Source organism: Cydia strobilella, chromosome Z (genome assembly GCF_947568885.1).
Source record: "Cydia strobilella chromosome Z, ilCydStro3.1, whole genome shotgun sequence".
Classification (NCBI taxonomy): Eukaryota; Metazoa; Arthropoda; class Insecta; order Lepidoptera; family Tortricidae; genus Cydia; species Cydia strobilella.
The window spans coordinates 995795-1015245 of NC_086068.1; the positions used below are offsets into that span (position 1 = coordinate 995795).

The window sequence follows — 19451 nt, forward strand, 5'->3', positions numbered from 1 at the left end:
CAACGACTAAATCTCTCAATTTTAAATTTTTGCTCCAAAATCGACTACGGCCTCTTAAGTAGGATAATTCTACGGCAAGAGCAATCCAAGTCATCATTATATTGTTTGATTATTTTAGTGATGTCACAGTTTAGGGTGGAAACCAGGGATGTTGCGAATATTCGTATCCGCATCCGCGGAACTTCCGCATTATTTTCAACATCCGCATTTGCATCCGCATCCGCATAAAATCGATGAAGAGCTTAATGCGGATGCGGGTGTGGAACAGGTAGGTACAGGAACGTCTTAGCGGCGCCGTAAGCGCTAGGTAATTACGTCATTAGCCAATAGGTATCTCGTTTCGTTTTTGTGATTCTTCAACAGACAGCGACAAGAAGTGAAAAGTTTGTTTTATTTGGACTTTAGTATACTAATGCGATTGTGGGGCACCTATATTCTTGTTCAAATTTATTAGTGGATTAAATATATTAATAACGGGTCACTTACGTATTTTAAGTCGAATTACGCTCGACATGTTATGTTATTAATATATTTAATATGAATGTGTCTCACGGAAGTTTTGTTATTAAAATTGCGTTTTACCCGCTTGTTTTAAAGGATAAAAGACGACTTTCCGAGCTAGTGAGGTGAAAAGTTTTGTTACACACGGGTGCAAATGTATTTAACATCTCGTGTGTTGAAACACTCCCGGGTAAAATACAACTTTGCACCCGTGTGTAACAAATAACTATGACTATGATGGGGAGTTGGAAGGGGCAGACCTCGGCGGACTTTCTCTGATCAGATCGGGGAAGTCCTGAAGAAAGGCCAGGTCAAGAGCACCCTACACCGGCGAGCGTGTATGAGGAATGTTATGAAAGTGAAGGAAGCGAAAGAGGTATGCCAGGATCGTAGCAAGTGGAAATCCGTGATCTCTGCCTACCCCTCCGGGAAATAGGCGTGATTATATGTATGTATGTATGTAAATAACTATTAACAGTAGGTGCAGAACTCACCTTTACATTGGGCAGCGTCCGCCGCAGTAGAGCTGTAGGCTTCTAAAGCTTCTTGCAGCTCAATGGCCAAGTGTTTTAGACAAAACAGATTGCTTTCTTTCACTGCAGGGTCTGTTTGACCCATGTCCTGGCTATGGTAGCTCTGAAACCACACAATTAAAATGTATAACGACAAACTTCGCATTGTGAAAGAGCGAAGGTCTACGCAACTCGGAAAATGCTGTATCGGTTTTGAAGCACTGTTTTGAGAACAACTTGCAAAGATTGAAAATGAAAATGAAAAATGATTTATTTATGTATCAAATATGCAGCTTATTACATAGCAGAATTAATTTTTTAGGAGTATTCTATTGTTAGACAGCCTAGGAATATAGGTAGTGTCCTGAGCCCTAAACTAGGTAAACCTGTCTTATAGCCCAAGTAGCAAAGTGACGTCAGCGACGTCATAATGACGTAATAGTGACGTCATAAAGACGTCGTCGACGTCATAATGACGTATAAATGCTACCTGGGAGGGATCAGGGAATAAACCACCGCTAGTTCTAGCAATGCAGCAAAGGTTGGTTCTGAGTAAACTTTACAATTACACCCCACGCCAAAAGTATGGAAACAAGCTTGTATTTCAATAGAAAAGTGAGATTTTTTAAGCGATGGATTTTATACTACTCATTGAAAATTTGGTAAAAATAATAATAGAACATTTTAAATTTTAGTTACTCTGGCTGTGATAGTTGCCAATTCAACATTTTGTCATGTAATTAAAGGGTAGGTATAATTATGTAACTTTTTCCTACTTTTTTTTAAAAACTTTTTGACAATATTTTAGGATGTTTTGATATTAAGCGTGTATTTTTAATCTTTTGTGTTTGCCTAATGTAAGTCTTAGTTTACAAATATATACAACAAAGATAGAAACATGAGATATTAAAGAAAACAACTTTGTGGTCATACTTTTGGCCTCCAATTTATCATAAACTAGCGACCCGCCCCCGGCTTCGTACTGATTACACAAAACCTTACAAAATTAACCTAAACCTTCGTCAAGAATCACTCTATTGATAGGTGTAAGCCGCATGAAAATCCGTTCAGTAGTTTTTGAGTTTATCGCGAACATACATACACACAGACAGACGCGAAGGGGGACTTTGTCTTTATAAGGTTTAGTGATCATGAGCAAAACATTTTAAAAACTGACATCTCTGATTTTAATTACTATTAAAGTCGCTTTTCGTATTTCCACACAAATTCACTTTTTTGCGTGTAATTCAACATAGGCATGCAAGACATTAATACTTGGAATAAATATTATAAATGGGGCATTTTCTATGAAAAGGGACCTTATTGTCGATAGCGCTTACGCAGCACAGCGTCGCGCAGCATTGTATTTATATCGGAGCATCGTTAATAATGGCGTAAGCGCCTTCAACAATAAGGGCCCTTTTTATAGAAAATACCACAAATATAATTATTAGAGTTAGACCCAGACAAGTCTGCAACGTTATTTTAATCGTCAATTTGACGTTTAAAATAACACTTGCACTTCGTGTGCTATCAAAATCGCTGCAGACTTGTCTTGGTCTAACTCTAGAACTATGAATGGTATAGAAAGGATGCCAATCTCTTATGGCAGAATTGTTGCAAAAGTGACCGCTTTCAGCTTTAAATAATAGTTCCTAATTTCTCCGGTGGCGCTAGTTAGGCTCTGCGACATGAGTATAACATGAATCAACAAATAACCCGACCAAATTACGTAGGTTGTTTTTGTTAGTATTTCCAAAGATAGATATAACTCCGTAATAGATGGATACAGTCTAAGGAAAAAACGTGCCTCGAAAATCACGAAAATTTGATTCTCGATCAGATGGCGCCACTAGTTTTGGCCTACACTCGTATAGAGGGCGTTGACTGTTTCGTTTGTTATTTATAATTTTAACGCATACCAGTGAAAGAACATGGGTCAAAATCATATAAAAATAATTAATGCAAATAAAAAATCATTTATCCATATTTAAATACATTTTATCGTATTTTTATAAATATTTATTTTTAGTTTTAAAATGTGTCGACAGATGGCAGTGAATTCACTGGGGCTACAACATTTACTATGACAGTACCGCTCTAGTATAAGTTACTCTATGGTATTTCGGTGTATGGTGGCGCCGCCTAATTACTGTTTTTTGATGGACACTTTTCATATATAGAGATTTGGCTCCTTTATATAGTCTCCATGTCTAGAACAATTACGGAGGCAAAGGGGAACACATAAATAATCTTCTCGCGGATATGCCAAGTATGAGTGACAGCTTTTGTATTTAACAGGGCGTCGAAAAGGTTAATGAACAAATTTAATTTTCACACATTTTATTCGCAAAGCTTACTTCATCAAATTTCGCCTCGCCAAAAAAAATTCATCGCTTCGGCTTCGCATTCATTTTTATTCATTGCATTGCTATTTCACGGAACCACGAGGAAACAAAGTTTACAATAATTGTCGCGCACATATAATAAAAACACAATGTCGTATTTTAGAACTAAAATATAGGCAGTCGCGCAAAAACCGAATATAATTAAATTAAATTAAATAATCATTTATTGCAGATCATAACAATCCATATATTTTGTTAGTTTGTCTTAAGCTAAGTACCTAATACTAGTGTTAGTAATTAAATAAGTTATTCTACAACTAAAAAGAACTAAACACCATACAGGTCAACATACAGGTCGCCCAGTTAAGACCACCAGGTGCCTCCATATTCGACAGTCGTACCTGTCAGATAATACTTTCAGAAATCTGTTGGGACTGCTTCTTGCTCTTTGCATTAAGGAGGCTGAGCGCTTACGCAAGATAGCATGGAAACCGTCTGTGCGCTAACTAATAAGTTTTTGGCAAAAAAATCATTTTTGATACAAGTTTTTATCGCTGACTGTACTTTTTTCCAACAGGCAACTAATACTTATCGAGACAATATTAAAAACCCCAAATAAAATTAAGTTCTGTTGTTTTATCACAGAGTTCCTATGTCCTGTCTTCATCATCAGATCAGCTCGATGGTACCATAATATTGCATTGTCACCCGACTTACATATGTATGCAAGTTTCAGCTTCATTGGAAGTCGGGAAGTGGGTCAAATCTAACTTTCAAGATTTGACCCTTAAGCGAGGTTTAAACTTGCATGCAATTTTCATTACATTGCGGTATATGATCAAACTTTTGAATGCAGTTTACCTTAGTAGTCGGCAATGTAACGTAAATCATGAAAGTTCTTGCTAGTCTATTTACCTCGCTTTAAATAGTGTTTCACTAAAAAGCCATTGACATAAGCCAACCCTATAAGGTGCAAAATTGAAAACTAAAATATGTAAAAAAACGCAAATAATTTCCTGTTTACATAGAGTAACTTATACTAGAGCGGTACTGTCATAGTAAATTTTGTAACCCCAGTAAATTCACTGCCATCTGTCTACACACTTTAAAACTAAAAATGAAGATTTATAAAAATACGATAAAGTGTATTTAAATATGGATAAATGTTTTTTTTTATTTGCATTAATTATTTTTATGATTTTGACCCATGTTCTTTCACTGATATGCGTTAAAATTATAAATAACAAACGAAACCGTCAACGCCCTCTATACGAGTGTAAGCCAAAACTAGTGGCGCCCTCTGATAGAGAATCAAATTTTCTTGATTTTCGAGGCACGTTTTTTCCTTAGACTGTATCCATCTATTACGGAGTTATCGGTGTTGTATGTAAAATGTACAATTTTGGTGCAATAAAGAATATTTACTTACTTACTTACTTAAATACATTTTATCGTATTTTTATAAATCTTCATTTTTAGTTTTAAAGTGTGTCGACAGATGGCAGTGAATTTACTGGGGTTACAAAATTTACTATGACAGTACCGCTCTAGTATAAGTTACTCTATGGTTAAATCCTCTAAGGTATAAATAGTTAACATGTTATTTAAAACACACTTACCGTCTTCTTCCCCGCACTCAAATCCAAGCACTTATAAGGAAGCTCGACACTCCCAAACTCATTCTTCGCATCCAACGACCGACATTGCTCATTCAATTTCGGCGTTTGCGAACGAACTGAACGGAACGAACGGTTGAACAGTTTCCGTTCACTCTCGAAGTAATCGTTGTGGAACTCGAGGTTCTTGTTGATGTTGGGGGCGCTCGAGGATAGTGGAGGGGGGTCAGTGGTGGGGGAGGGGTCTTTGGAGGAGGAACAGGAGGAGAGGGTGTCGCAGTCGGAGCTGTGGGTGTCGGTGGAGCTGAGTTGTTCAATTAGGCGTTTTATTGTGCACGTTGTCTGTATGGAAAAACGTTTGAGTATTTAATATAGTTACGACCAATGCGTCATTAAACTAAAACTATAAGGCTGGAAATGGTGTACTTCCTTTTCGCCAAAGTTTTATTTGGCAAATCAATCGTTGGCATAACCTTACTTCGCAACCATTTCATTTCCCAACCCCATACTTGCGAAATGAAAATGACGTACTAGGTTGGGTTAGGTTAGGTTGGATTATGTAAATTTGCGAAATGAAATTTCGCCCAAGTAAAAATATGGGATAAATAGTTTGGGAACTGAAAGTTTCTCAAGTAATTTTCAACGAAACATCAGTAAACCGCTGTAAACAGTGCTCGACCGACGGTCAGCGGTCAGCGCTGACCGTCGGTCGAGCACTGTTTCCAGCCTTAGTGGATACTATCGGGATGAACACACATGTTGAATTTTATAACAAAATCTAGTCAAATAGAAAGAAAATGAGCAATTTATCACAATAATGTGGATATTAAAATTATATTTTGTTTCAGATCCTGTATTTTTCAAAATTTAACGACCAAACAAAATATAAAGATTTTTTTTTAACTTACAAAAAGGAATAAACTAAAGATAACATTCGATTTCTTGCATTTTATCCAAAAACAGATTGTATAGCTACTATATGCATAAATGCAATATTTCAGCGACAAAAACGCAATTTTCTTGTTTTGTCCATACATACAGAATGGTCTCTCAGTGACCTTGACGTCACGTTCACTTATCGTTTTGTTAGGAGCGTTTCGCGAGTGAAGTACGACTGTCTGGCTCTGACTATCATTTCTGACTTTTGTATTGCTTTAATGCCCATTGTCCCATATAGACATTTGATCCCAAAAACAAACCTGATCGATTGATACCATTAATAAAAACTTCTCATCAAGCCTATTATGCCTCCTCTACACTATCGCCGATGATCGTTGATAGTATAATCTTCTATCGCAACGCAACCCGGCGATTCCCTTTGATGCGTGCCCAAAAAATCGATAACTCACGGATCGCAGACAATGATACGAGTAGATGACTGGCGGGAACTGCCGAGTATGCCCTCTACGCTATCGTGCCCGCATCGTCTATCATCGCCGATAGTGTAGAGGGGCCATTATGAAAATACCCTTTGGCCACTTGCACTAAACCGGGGTTAACCGGTTAAACCTGGAGTTACAATGGTTACCATTGAGGGGGTCACTATCAAATTGACCTTATCATTAAACGACCATTTCAGCTAGATGACATAATATTTAAATACACAGTCAGTATATAGTCAATGAGGGCTATCGTTTTTTTGCTCACCAGTTGGCGCCTCTGTTGATGGTGGTCCAAAAGACTAAAAAACAGCTGTCAGTCATTGAAGTGACAAGTGACATTTGACATTTCGAACTATGGAAAAGACCACCATCTACACTAGCGCCCCTAGCGGCGAATTCATACGCGTTAGCCCTCATTCAGCTGCGACGACATGAAAGTAGAATACTCGGTCAGCAAAAAGACAGTTTAGATATATGGCTAAGAATTAGAATGAATAAGTAGACAAACGTCTGAAAATATAAATAGTCCATATGATTAGAATATCTAATGAGCCGAAAGTGAAATTAGTTAATTGACATAAACACAGAACGAGTTAATAGCAAAACGTCATGAAATAAAAACATAACTAAAATGCGTTTGTTAGTCGCGCATAAACTCGAGAACCGCTGGACAGATTTAGCTAATTTTGGCATTGAAATGTTTAGACCACAGAAGGTTTAGACAGTGTAAAACACGGAAAGATTGTAAGGAATATTAGCAATAAGAACATTACACAATCCAGACGTTTTGCTTCTTGACTGTTTAGCGTTCATGTCTGGCGATGACCCATCTGTCAAGTCAAGGATACAGAGCCTTGAGCATCGCCGTCGAGTCGCTTGCCTATCGGTGTTCTATCGGATACATTTCGGGGAGTGCGCACAGGAACTGCACGACCTGATTCCACCTTCCCCTTTCCATTATCGGACATCCAGGCGCGGGGAGCGAATGCACCCGTTCGTGGTCCACATTCCATTCGTGTATAGGCTGTTACTGAACCGGTGAGCTCCATCTTAGGCCCTGTCTTCACTTTCCATCAGGTGTGACTAGGGCCAATCGCCGATCAGTTTATAATAAAAAATAAATAAATAAATAAAGACATTCAAAGATAAAGATGTTTTGCTGCTAGATCATTTTAAATTGTTACGTTCTAAGATCCAGACGTGTTGCCAAAGAGGCATTTAGCATTCATGTCTTTGTAGTTACAAAGACATAACACAATCCAGACATTTCAGCTATATTGTCCTTTAGCGATAAGGTAAATTTGATAGTGACCCCATTGCCTCTCGAAGAAAATGTTTCCGCACCTCAACTTGAACTTCATTGCTACTGGCTTCATTTCACTTCACTCTTTTCTTTGTGGCTACCGCGCAATTAAGCGCAATTCTGCCAAATTGCTACTGGCTAACTGCGCTTATTCTTTAGCTTAGTGACAGACGTCAAACGCAAAAAATGGCGGACACCTCGCGGACACAATTAGTTCTCGACAACTCGTCTATACATATTATGTCAGTGATGGTTACCAGTACAACGTGACACTGGGTTAACTGTTTAACCGTTTTACCCCGGATTAGTGGGGTGCAAGTGGTGCTTATGGTTATGTAGGTACCTGTATTTCTGACTCGTTGCTGATTTTCTGAGGCCAGCCGATGACTGAGAGTGATTCCTCTATAGCGTTCGGGTCCCATAGAGTGATCATATTCTTTACTTTGCTCTTTATATCTGTAAACAATAACATTTTATATTTATATATATTTTTACAAGCTTTTTATTGACTTGGTGGTAAGCGTAGTGGTCGATCCTAACAATTTGGAATTATATATTTTTTTTACCGCACCAGCTGGTACAGGCTCTCATGATTATTGAAAAACCGGACAAGTGCGACGATGTCGCTAGACAACACAACTCATGGATGCTGCCTAAATCATCTGTAAAGATGGACAACAATAAAGGATGGATGGATGATAAAGGTCCAGTAAAATAATAAATAAAAAAATAAAAAAAAGTTGTATTTTATTCACATGTGGGAACCCAGGTAGCTATTATACGTCATTATGTCGTCAGCGACATCATAATGGCGTCATAATTCGCATCCCTGGCTCAGCGTGTTCGTGGCGGTACCAATGGCATCCTGACCGTAGTGAGCAATAGGCTAGACTGTCCTTTTCAGAAGCACTGGATGGAGCTACATGTTAGAGCGCCTACCCAGTCTAGGATGTAATTTTATGTTGTGTAACTTTAATATTTTTTGTAATTGTTATGTAATTGTTTTGTTTTGTTTCCTATGTAATAACTAACCATAATTTAATTACCTATGTTACCTACATGTAAATATTAATTGTACCTATACTAACACACTATGGACCACGGTCTGCAATAAATATTTCAATTTCAATAATGACGTCTTTATGACGTCACTTTGCTACCAAAGTAATCAGATGCAAATTATGAGTTGTTTCCTTATGTTGGCTGGTAGAAATTGACTTTTAAATGATGCTTTTGAATAATAAATATTTAATAACATTCATTTTGAATCGATTAGCTTTGATTTTGTTTGATATTTTACAGTAAGTATTTTCCTTGTGTTTGTGTGGTGAAAAATTTAATGTTTCACTCGGTGGCAAAATTTGTTTAACCCTCGTGCCTTGAAACCCTCGCAACGCTCTAGATTCCGTTTTTCGAACTCGGTTCAATTTTGGAGTCTTTCGCGTGCTCGAGTTTGCCCCCTTGTAGAACAAACAACTATTTCATCACACTCACTCAGTAAATGTGGAATTGCACGCAGGCTTAGCGGGAACTATAGAAAAAGCGTTTTCCCTAGGGTTATGAAGTTTCTAGTATTATAATTAACAGGTTTTTGTCTTTATACTTCATTTTTGTATCGCAAGTGTGTTGAAAAACATTGTGTGTAACTCGGGGCATAATAATATTGCAAACGAGAGTTTAGTTATGATATAAAACTATGAAAACTGATTATATCGCGTATATTGAATTTATAATACATCCCGACGTACAATATAATTATTATTATAATATAAAAATGTAATATTTTATTATACTTATATTATATTTTATTTTATTATACCCGTGTGGTGCCGGGTAAGAATAGCACCACCCCCCCCCTCTCTTTCCGTGGGTGTCGTAAGAGGCGACTGAAGGAAATCCGGTGGATGGGCAGCAGCGTCCTCCGAGAACTACCTCTATCAAACTGCGGTCGCCAACCCGCCTGCCAAGCGTGGCGACTACGGCAATCCCCCCCAAGGGATAAAAACAAAAACAAAATAATGCAGACACAAATAAAACCCAGACCCCTAGTCCCCGGCAGCCCCGCTATTCCTGGCTCCGGTAGCGGCCAGGGTAATGGCGGGGCAGGGGGTGCTACAGTGAATCACCGGCAGAGGCCCGGCTACCATAACCGACGACCCTTGGCCCTGGCAACATACAACTGCCGTACGCTGCGGACCGACGAAAAGTTATTAGAACTGGAGGAAGAATTAAGCAGGTTACGTTGGGGAATCATAGGGTTATCGGAAGTCCGTAGAGAGGGGGAGGACATGATAACTCTGAATTCCGGCAACTTGCTCTATTTCCGGGAGGGCGAACAACGGTCCCAGGGAGGTGTCGGGTTTATCGTCCACAAGTCCCTCGTAAACAACGTGGTGAAGATCGAGAGTGTGTCGAACAGGGTAACGTGCCTTGTACTCAGAATGACCCAACGTTATTCGTTGAAGGTCATACAAGTCTACGCACCGACCTCGACACACTCCGACGATGAGGTGGAGGCTATGTATGAGGATATCTCCAGAGCCATGCATAGCTCCAAAACTCACTTCACAGTTGTTATGGGGGACTTCAACGCTAAGCTGGGCAAACGAGACGGTGAAGAGCTGAGAGTGGGGCAATTTGGAGTGGGGCGTAGGAATCACCGGGGCCACCTACTGGCTGGTTTCATGGAGAAGGAAGGACTCTATATGATGAACTCCTTCTTCAGGAAACGTGAGCACAGGAAGTGGACCTGGGTGAGCCCTGACGGTGCAACAAGGAATGAGATCGACTTTATCATGTCGACGAAGAAGCAAATATTCAGTGATGTTTCTGTGATCAATTCGGTCAAAACCGGGAGCGATCACCGTATGGTAAGAGGCACACTGAATATTCAATTTAGGCTTGAGAGATCTCGACTGATAAAGTCTACGCTCCGCCCGGCACCGGCCCAGCTCCAAAACCCCGAGAGCTTTCAGCTCGAACTTCAAAACCGGTTCGAATGCCTAGCTAGCGACCTGGACGATTACAACGACGGGTTTGTGGAAGCTGTTCATACGGTCGGGTCCAAGTTCTTCAAGACTCGTCGTACAAGAACCAAGAAACTCTCGGACTCCACTCTCAAGCTCATGGAGGTGAGGCGTGAGATGATTCTGCAGTCGTCAGGTGACGTTTGTCGTTATAGGCAGCTCAACGGACGGATCTCGAAGTCTCTGAAGCGAGATATACGCCGATTCAATACTAACAGTATTGAAGAGGCTATCAAGCGCAACAGAGGCTCGAAGGTGTTTGCCAGAGATCTGTCTATTTGCCAAAGCCAACTGACAAAACTGAAGACCGACGACGGCAGGATCATCTCATCCAAACCTGAGCTCTTGGGAGAAGTCGAGAAGTTCTATGGACAGTTATACACAACAACCCGAGCACCCGTCGTGGATCTAGCTAGAGACCCTAGAGCTAGACTAACTCGACACTATACCGAAGATATCCCGGACGTCAGCCTGTACGAGATTAGTATGGCTCTCAAACAACTTAAGAATGGCAAAGCCCCAGGTGATGACGGAATTACGGCCGAACTCCTGAAGGCGGGTGGTAAACCAGTCCTTAAGGCCCTTCAGACGCTGTTTAGTTCCGTCATGCGCGAAGGAAAAACGCCGCAAGCGTGGAACAGAAGTGTGGTGGTGCTCTTCTTCAAAAAAGGTGATAACACCTTGCTGAAGAATTATAGACCCATCTCACTTCTGAGCCATGTCTACAAGCTGTTTTCGAGAGTCATCACGAACCGTCTCGCACGCAGGTTTGACGACTTCCAGCCTCCCGAACAAGCAGGTTTCCGTAAAGGCTATAGTACCGTAGACCACATACATGCGTTGCGGCAGGTTATACAGAAGACTGAGGAATATAACCTCCCCCTTTGCCTTGCATTTGTGGACTACGAGAAAGCCTTCGATTCGATCGAGACTTGGGCTGTGCTGCAGTCTCTCCAAAGGTGCCAAATCGACTACCGGTATATCGAAGTGCTGAAGTGTCTGTACGAAAACGCCACCATGTCCGTCCGACTACAGGGCCAGAGCTCGAAGCCTATTCCATTGCAGCGGGGAGTCAGACAAGGAGATGTAATCTCCCCAAAGCTGTTCACCGCTGCATTGGAGGATGCCTTTAAGGTTCTGGACTGGAAAGGACGAGGCATCAATGTAAATGGCGAGTACATCACTCACCTTCGGTTTGCCGATGATATCGTAGTCATGGCTGAGACCATGGAGGACCTCAGTGCGATGCTCGCTGATCTCAGCAGAGTATCTGAACGAGTTGGTCTGAAAATGAACATGGACAAGACGAAGATCATGTCTAACGTCCATGTTGTGCCAACTCCCGTATTAATCGGAGGCTCTGCGCTCGAAGTTGTTGACGATTATGTATACCTAGGACAAACAGTCCAGTTAGGTAGGTCCAACTTCGAGAAAGAGGTCACTCGTCGAATCCGACTCGGTTGGGCAGCGTTCGGGAAGCTCCACAGTATCTTTTCGTCCAAATTGCCGCAGTGTCTTAAGTCAAAAGTCTTTGACCAGTGTGTGTTGCCAGTGATGACATACGGATCTGAGACGTGGGCGCTAACGATGGGCCTCATAAGAAGGCTCAAGGTCACGCAAAGGGCAATGGAGAGAGCTATGCTCGGGGTTTCTCTGCGTGATAGAGTCAGAAATGATGATATCCGCAGTAGAACTAGGGTCACCGATATAGCTCGCAGAATTGCAAACCTTAAGTGGCAGTGGGCGGGGCACATTGCTCGCAGAACTGATGGCCGGTGGGGCCGGAAGGTTCTGGAGTGGCGTCCGCGTACCGGAAGACGAACTGCCGGTAGGCCTCCAACGAGATGGAGCGACGACCTGGTGAAAGTCGCGGGAATTCGGTGGTTGCGAGCGGCACAGGATCGGTCGGAGTGGCGAGCCTTGGGGGAGGCCTATGTCCAGCAGTGGACGTCTATCGGCTGACATGATGAATATTTTATTGATTCCATATTCGTAATTGTTTTTTTAATTTTTGGTTAATTTAATTGCTTGTAAAAATTGACATGTAAAAGTGCCCCTGTGGCCTATTTGCTAAATAAATGTTTGATATTTATTATTATAATTATTATCAAAGAGGATATAATAAGATAGAGCGGTACTGTCATAGTAAAATTTGTAACCACTGTAAATTGACTGCCCAAGTAGCAAAGTGACGTCAGCGACGTCATAATGACGTAACAGTGACGACATTATGACGCCATAAAGACGTCGCTGACGTCATAATGACGTATAAATGCTACCTGGGTGCCATCTATCGACATACTTTAAAACTAAAAATGAAGATTTATAAAAATACGTTAAAATGTATTTAAATGTGGATAAATGCTTTTTTTATTTGCATTAATTATTTTTATATGATTTTGTTAAATAACAAACGAAACCGTCAACGCCATCTATACGACAGTAGGCCAAAGCTAGTAGCGCCCTCTGAACGAGAATCAAATTTTCTTGATTTTAGAGGCACTTTTTTTTTCTTAGACTGTATCCATCTATTACGGAGTTATATCTATCTTTGTTATTATCTATTGCGTACCCTCGACAACCGCCGTAGCCTCCTCCCCCCGCCCGGCCTGCACATACATGCACACGCGCGCGGCTCCACCCGCTATATCGTCCCGAAGCGTCCTGATCGCCACTACGTTGTCATATTCCGCTTGTATCTTGTTGGCGGTGGCTGAATCTATGGCGGCTTTCGTGCTATTCACGTCTTTGGCTTGCTGGACTAATCTGGGGAACGATTAACTCAAATTAATATACATTACTAGCTATTGCCCGCAACTTCGTCTGCGTGGAATCAGTTACAGCAGTTAAAGTAAGTGTAGCGCCTAGATAAAGTTTAATAGTTTAATGCTTAAAATTATCAGGAAATTCATTATCTCAAATCCACCTTTTCATTATCTTTAGGGATGATTTCCGACATAAAAACTATCCTATGTCCTTCCCGGGGACTCAAACTATCTCTATGCCAAATTTCAACTAAATCGTATCAGCGGTTTAAGCGTGAAGGGTAACAGACAGCAGAGTTGGGCAAAAATTATCTATTTACGAATAACCGGGAAGATAACTAAATCATCTTTTATTTGAAATAACTAAATAATCCGTCATTTGTTATTTTGAATTTATCTAGATCAGTTTCATTTCTATCTAGATTATTATCTTTATCTAGATAATTTATCTAAATAAAAAATTTGTCAACGCACTATTTGTAATAATATAATTTTATTTGAAATAATTATCTAGACAAGAAATTATCTAAATAACGCCCAACTCTGACAGACAGACAGACACACTTTCGCATTTATAATATTAGTATGGATAGTGTCGTACACATGGCGACCCTGCCAAATAGCAATCATTTCACCCATTTATAATATTAGTATGGATAGTGTCGTACACATGGCGACCCTGCCAAATAACAATCATTTCACCCATTTATAATATTAGTATGGATAGTGTCGTACACATGGCGACCCTGCCAAATAGCAATCATTTCACCCATTTATAATATTAGTATGGATAGTGTCGTACACATGGCGACCCTGCCAAATAGCAATCATTTCACCCATTTATTATATTAGTATGGATAGTATCGTACACATGGCGACCCTGCCAAATAACAATCATTTCACCCATTTATAATATTAGTACGGATAATGTATAACTTTGTAGGTGGTGCGCTGACGTGCCCAAAATGCGCTCGAGTATTTAGCAAGAAGATAGGGTACGTGAGCCGCCTAAGGACGCACCAGAGAGCGGATCAGCTACATGCTAATAACGCGAATTAAAAATTGCCTACTCCAGAGCACAGTCGCTGTGGCCGAAATCGGTCAGAAGAGCATCATCATCATCATGGTTAGTGTCGTACACATGGCGACCCTGCCAAATAGCAATCATTTCACCCATTTGTAATATTCGTATGGATAGTGTCGTACACATGGCGACCCTGCCAAATAGCAAATATCTCACCGTATAAGTCCCCCTGTGCGTTCATTCTTATTAGTATGCACGGCGAATGCACCAGCTGTAATAACGTCGTGGAAGCCGGACTTGTTGAGGGTGTCGTTGTGAACCCACATGCGCTGGAGGTGCAGGTTGATCGGCGCGAACTCAAGGCTCGCGTGCTCTGTGAATCACAGGACGGACACGCTATACATCAACAATCACGCGTTTCTATGTGTGAACGACACGTCTGTACACGCGTCATGCGTCATAGTGTAAGCTGCTTAAAACTAGTACCGAGCGGTCGGCAAACGGCCGCCCGTCAATCTGCTGTCGCGGGGCGAGGTAATTCAAGTCGGGGCGGGGCGGGGCGTGGCCATTCTGTATGATAATACTATTACTTATTCTGTGCTGTGAACAAGGATGAAGGAATAACGACTCTGTTTAAGGTTGTGGAAGACTCAAATTTGTGTGATTGTTAACTCAAATTGTATAGTAGCCAAGACCACGCCAGGAATAAGTACATCCCTGGCTTTTTACAACGTAATAAAAATAAATAAAGTAGGTTAGATTTGAAGTGCGCTTCGACCAAAGCAAGCATATATTTTGAATTAATGTTTTCTTATCCTTGAAAGATTTCCTCGGAAAAGTAATTAAGTATTTACATTACAACTAAGGAACAAATGTTTTAAGTTATCTACGCTACCCATTTTAGGTAGCATTTTAAATTGATGACGCTTATTTTGAATAATTCAAACTGTAATCATCTTCCTCGCGTTGTCCCGGCATTTTTTGCCACGGCTCATGGGAGCCTGGGGTCCGCTTGGCAACTAATCCCAAGAATTGGAGTAGGCACTAGTTTCACGAAAGCAACTGCCATCTGACCTTCCAACCCAGGGGGGAAACTAGTCCTTGTTGGGATTAGTCCGGTTTCCTCACGATGTTTTCCTTCACCGAAAAGAGACTGGTAAATTTTTTTACTAGCCTAATTTAGTGTCCCACTGCTGGGCAAAGGCCTCCCCTCGCTTCCTCCACTCGATCCTGTCGTTTGTAGTTTCCCCCCAATCCGGATAAAATGCGTCCAAGTCGTCCCGCCATCTCCTTTTTGGCCTACCTGCACCCCGGCCAGCACCAGCTATGGTGTTCCGTAAATATCAAATGATATTTCGTAAGTTCCGAAAAACTCATTGGTACGAGCCGGGGTCTGAACCCGTGAGCTTCGGATTGCAAGTCTCACGCTCTTACCGCTAGGCCACCAGCGCTTTAACTAATAATAATTCAAACTGTAATAGATGTCATATATTAAAGAACCCCTAGGCCACCTCGCCACGGCGGTACCCGTCTCTAGGCGTCTTTGACCATCTCTAAGGGTAAGCAGTGCATTGAAAGATTCAACTGTACCTTTTTTGGCGCTCGGCTTGGAAAATAGACAGTATATAGTAGTAGTAGTAGTAAATCACTTTATTGTACAATATGTTTCCATTAAGATAGCTCCGCCGTACCCCGCCACCTCACATGGCGACCGTGACAGGTTTGATAACGTTTATTTTGAATGATTCAACTTTACCTTAACCACCGAACAACGTCGTGCTCCAAGAGCATTTGGTATTTCAACGTCTAACCGTGTCTGGCTAGAGCCCTAGAGGCCCATAATTTTATTGTTTACCGTACACTGGCTGAAGTTTTAATCAAGAACAAGAAACATTAATTCGATCCCACGTGGATCCCACTTTGACGTTGGCGAAATCATCGACAGTATCGATGGAGCCATACTACCTGAAGATTGATTGAACTTTACCTTTTTTGGCGCTCGGCTTGAAATGCGCCTCCGGACTGGCCAAACACCGTCGACACCGACAGTAGTGCTTCAACAGGGCCACGTGTGCCCCGACCAGCTCCAACTGCTTGTGCTGCCAGTGCCCACAGATCTCGCCCACGGAGAGGAGCTGCTCCAGTAACTCTTTCTCGCGCTGGATGTACATGTCCCTGAAAATAGTCACTTGTAAGCCATGGTTTATGACAGAGCAAAGCAAGACAAAACAAGACACAACGACGGGACTTGATCGCGTAAAATAAGTTTAGTAGTAGTAATCACTTTATTGTCAATTCTGTCATTGTCATTGAATTTAATGTCATGTAGCCACCACTGGCGCTAGTTATGCACGCTTAATGTCGCGCCACGATATGGTCCGACCGGACCGGCACATGTTCGGTCGGTTGATCCGTGTAACTTAATGTTATGTACTTATGTTATGTTCTTATGTCGTCATATTGTATCTCTTTTTGTATTAGTTTGTGTAAACGATGTGTAATTTTATTTTTCGCCATATTTTATGTCTCTTTCTTTTATGTTGCTTTCTTTTTGTCTGTTACCTTCCGTGATTCTCACCTGATGGTCTCATCGGAAGATCAGCGCTGGAAGTCGCCAGCAGCATGCTGAGATGGGGCCATTTCGTGACACTTTATTTTCATGTTCTTTTAATGTATGTCTATTGTCTGTGTGTGTGTTTACGAATAAAGTATTCTATTCTATTCTATTGTACACAACACAGGTTTACAAAAATAAATTACAGTAATGGAAGTACAAAGGCAAACTTATCCCTATAAGGGATCTCTTCCAGCTAACCTTCGAGTAGATGAGTGGAAAACTATAGCCAGGTCAGATAGACAAACTTACAGGATGTACAAATTAAATATTATATATTGTTTAATATCTACCTCCGATGTTTCGAGGACAGCGTTGTCCCCGTGGTCTCGGAGAAGACTGCCTAAAGTTGACATTCAACATCCCCTCTATACAGTGTAGCAGCCCCTCTATGTATACAGTGTAGCAGCCCCTCTATACAGTGCAGCAGCCCCTCTATAAAGTGTAGCAGCCCCTCTATAAAGTGTAGCAGCCCCTCTATACAGTGTAGCAGCCCCTCTATACAGTGTAGCAGCCCCTCTATACAGTGTAGCAGCCCCTCTATACAGTGTAGCAGCCCCTCTATAGAGTGTAGCAGCCCCTCTATACAGTGTAGCAGCCCCTCTATACAGTGCAGCAGCCCCTCTATAAAGTGTAGCGGCCCCTCTATAAACAACTAACACTCATAGGAACTTGACATTTCTGGTTGCGATTCGACGCTATCGCTTGCCTAGTCAGTAAATTTATCTTTAACTGACGCTTTTTTAAAGATTAAGAACATGACATAATCAAACGGAGTATTGAATATTTATATGGAAATATTTTCTGGATTAAATAATTTTATTCATTCATTCATTGAGCACTTAAGACGACTGGTAGTGACCCTGCCTGTGAAGCCGATGGTCCTGGGTTCGAATCCCGGTAAGGGCATTTATTTGTGTGATGAGCACAGATATTTGTTCCTGAGTCTTGGGTGTTTTCTATGTATTGATGTATATATTTGTGTATTATATATATCGTTGTCTGAGTACCCATAACACAAGCCTTCTTAGCTTACTGTGGGACTTAGTCAATCTGTGTAAGAATGTCCCATAATATTTATTTAAGATTAAACGATAAATAAGAATGGGTAAATAAAGTGACTATAAAGGGTCGGCAACGCGCGTGTAATATCTCCGGTGTTGCAGGCGTCCATAGGCTACGGTAACTGCTTACCATCAGGCGGGCCGTATGCTTGATTGCCACCGACGTGGTATTCTTCAAGAAGCGGGTATTCTTCAGCCACCGACATGGTATTCTTCAAGAAGCGGGTATTTAGGGTTCTCAAGGGTCGGCAATGCTTAAGTGGCTCCTGTGATGTTGCTTACGTCCATGGGCGACGATGACTGCTTCCCATCAGGCGGCTCGTCTGCTCGTTTGCTGAATATCACATTTAAAAAAAAAGTGGTATAAAAAAAATTGAATACTGGTGCTACTTACAGCAATTCAGCCGGCAGTTGAAAGCAGATCTTGGCTTCAGCCATAACCTCGTGCACCGTGATATCCCCGCCCAGCCCCGAATGGAACCTGTACGTCACTTGGTGGCTGTTCACGAAGTTCTGCTTCAGCACGTTCCCATACGACGGGAACTTCAACTTCAAGCCCAACCGAGGCGGCAGGGACTGTGAGCGACGGTGGCACTGTATTTTGTGAATGTCTACAGTCTTGTCGGTGTGTATTGGGCTGCCGATGTATGAGGGTTCCAGACTCCAGCCGTTGATGGTCACGAAGCCGACGGTCTTGTTCTCGCGAGTTGATAAGGCCACTCGTAGACGTTGAGAATCCTGTCGGAGAGTATTGTATTGTAGAATAGAACATTATACAAGCTGGCTAAATAATAACTGCATTCCCATTGCCAGGAAGGTTTTGAGATTATAATTATTTTATTATGGAACCAACCACGTAATCGCGATAAAAATATTTACCCTCCCATGGAAAATGGACCAGCCAAAATGTACGAAACAGCCAAATTTATTTTCGCGATTTCGGGGTTGGCCCCATAGCAAAAGTTGCTCAGAATAGAATAGAATAGAATAGAATTTCATTTAATCAAGTAGGATTTTACGATCTCAATCTGAATTGTCAAAAGTACATTCAACTAAATTAAAAAATAAATAACAGCTTACAAAATACAAAATTCAACAATTAAAATTTCAAATACAATACAAATACATTTCATAATTTATTCATTTACTTATAGAAGGCCATGCATCTTTATCATTAATATACTCTTCCCAATACTTCCCAAAACCTCCCTGGCAATGGGAATGCACTCATTTTCTAGCCACCGTGTATAGACGAACCTCTCGGTACTTTTTGACTTATAAAACCAATACATATGA

At 41.2% G+C, this 19451-nt stretch overlaps 1 protein-coding gene across 1 annotated transcript in view; it reads right to left on the reverse strand.

Annotated features, from left to right (window-relative positions):
• Positions 1–19451, reverse strand: part of LOC134754541 (type II inositol 3,4-bisphosphate 4-phosphatase) — a 75834-nt gene that overhangs the window by 17996 nt on the left and 38387 nt on the right. The window contains exons 6-12 of the mRNA XM_063690842.1: positions 18550–18893; positions 16465–16652; positions 14694–14850; positions 13261–13454; positions 8006–8118; positions 4981–5319; positions 996–1137 (exon numbers count right to left, since the gene is read on the reverse strand). Of these exons, the coding sequence (XP_063546912.1) occupies positions 996–1137; positions 4981–5319; positions 8006–8118; positions 13261–13454; positions 14694–14850; positions 16465–16652; positions 18550–18893 (1477 nt within the window). The remainder of the gene's footprint in view (positions 1–995; positions 1138–4980; positions 5320–8005; positions 8119–13260; positions 13455–14693; positions 14851–16464; positions 16653–18549; positions 18894–19451) is intronic.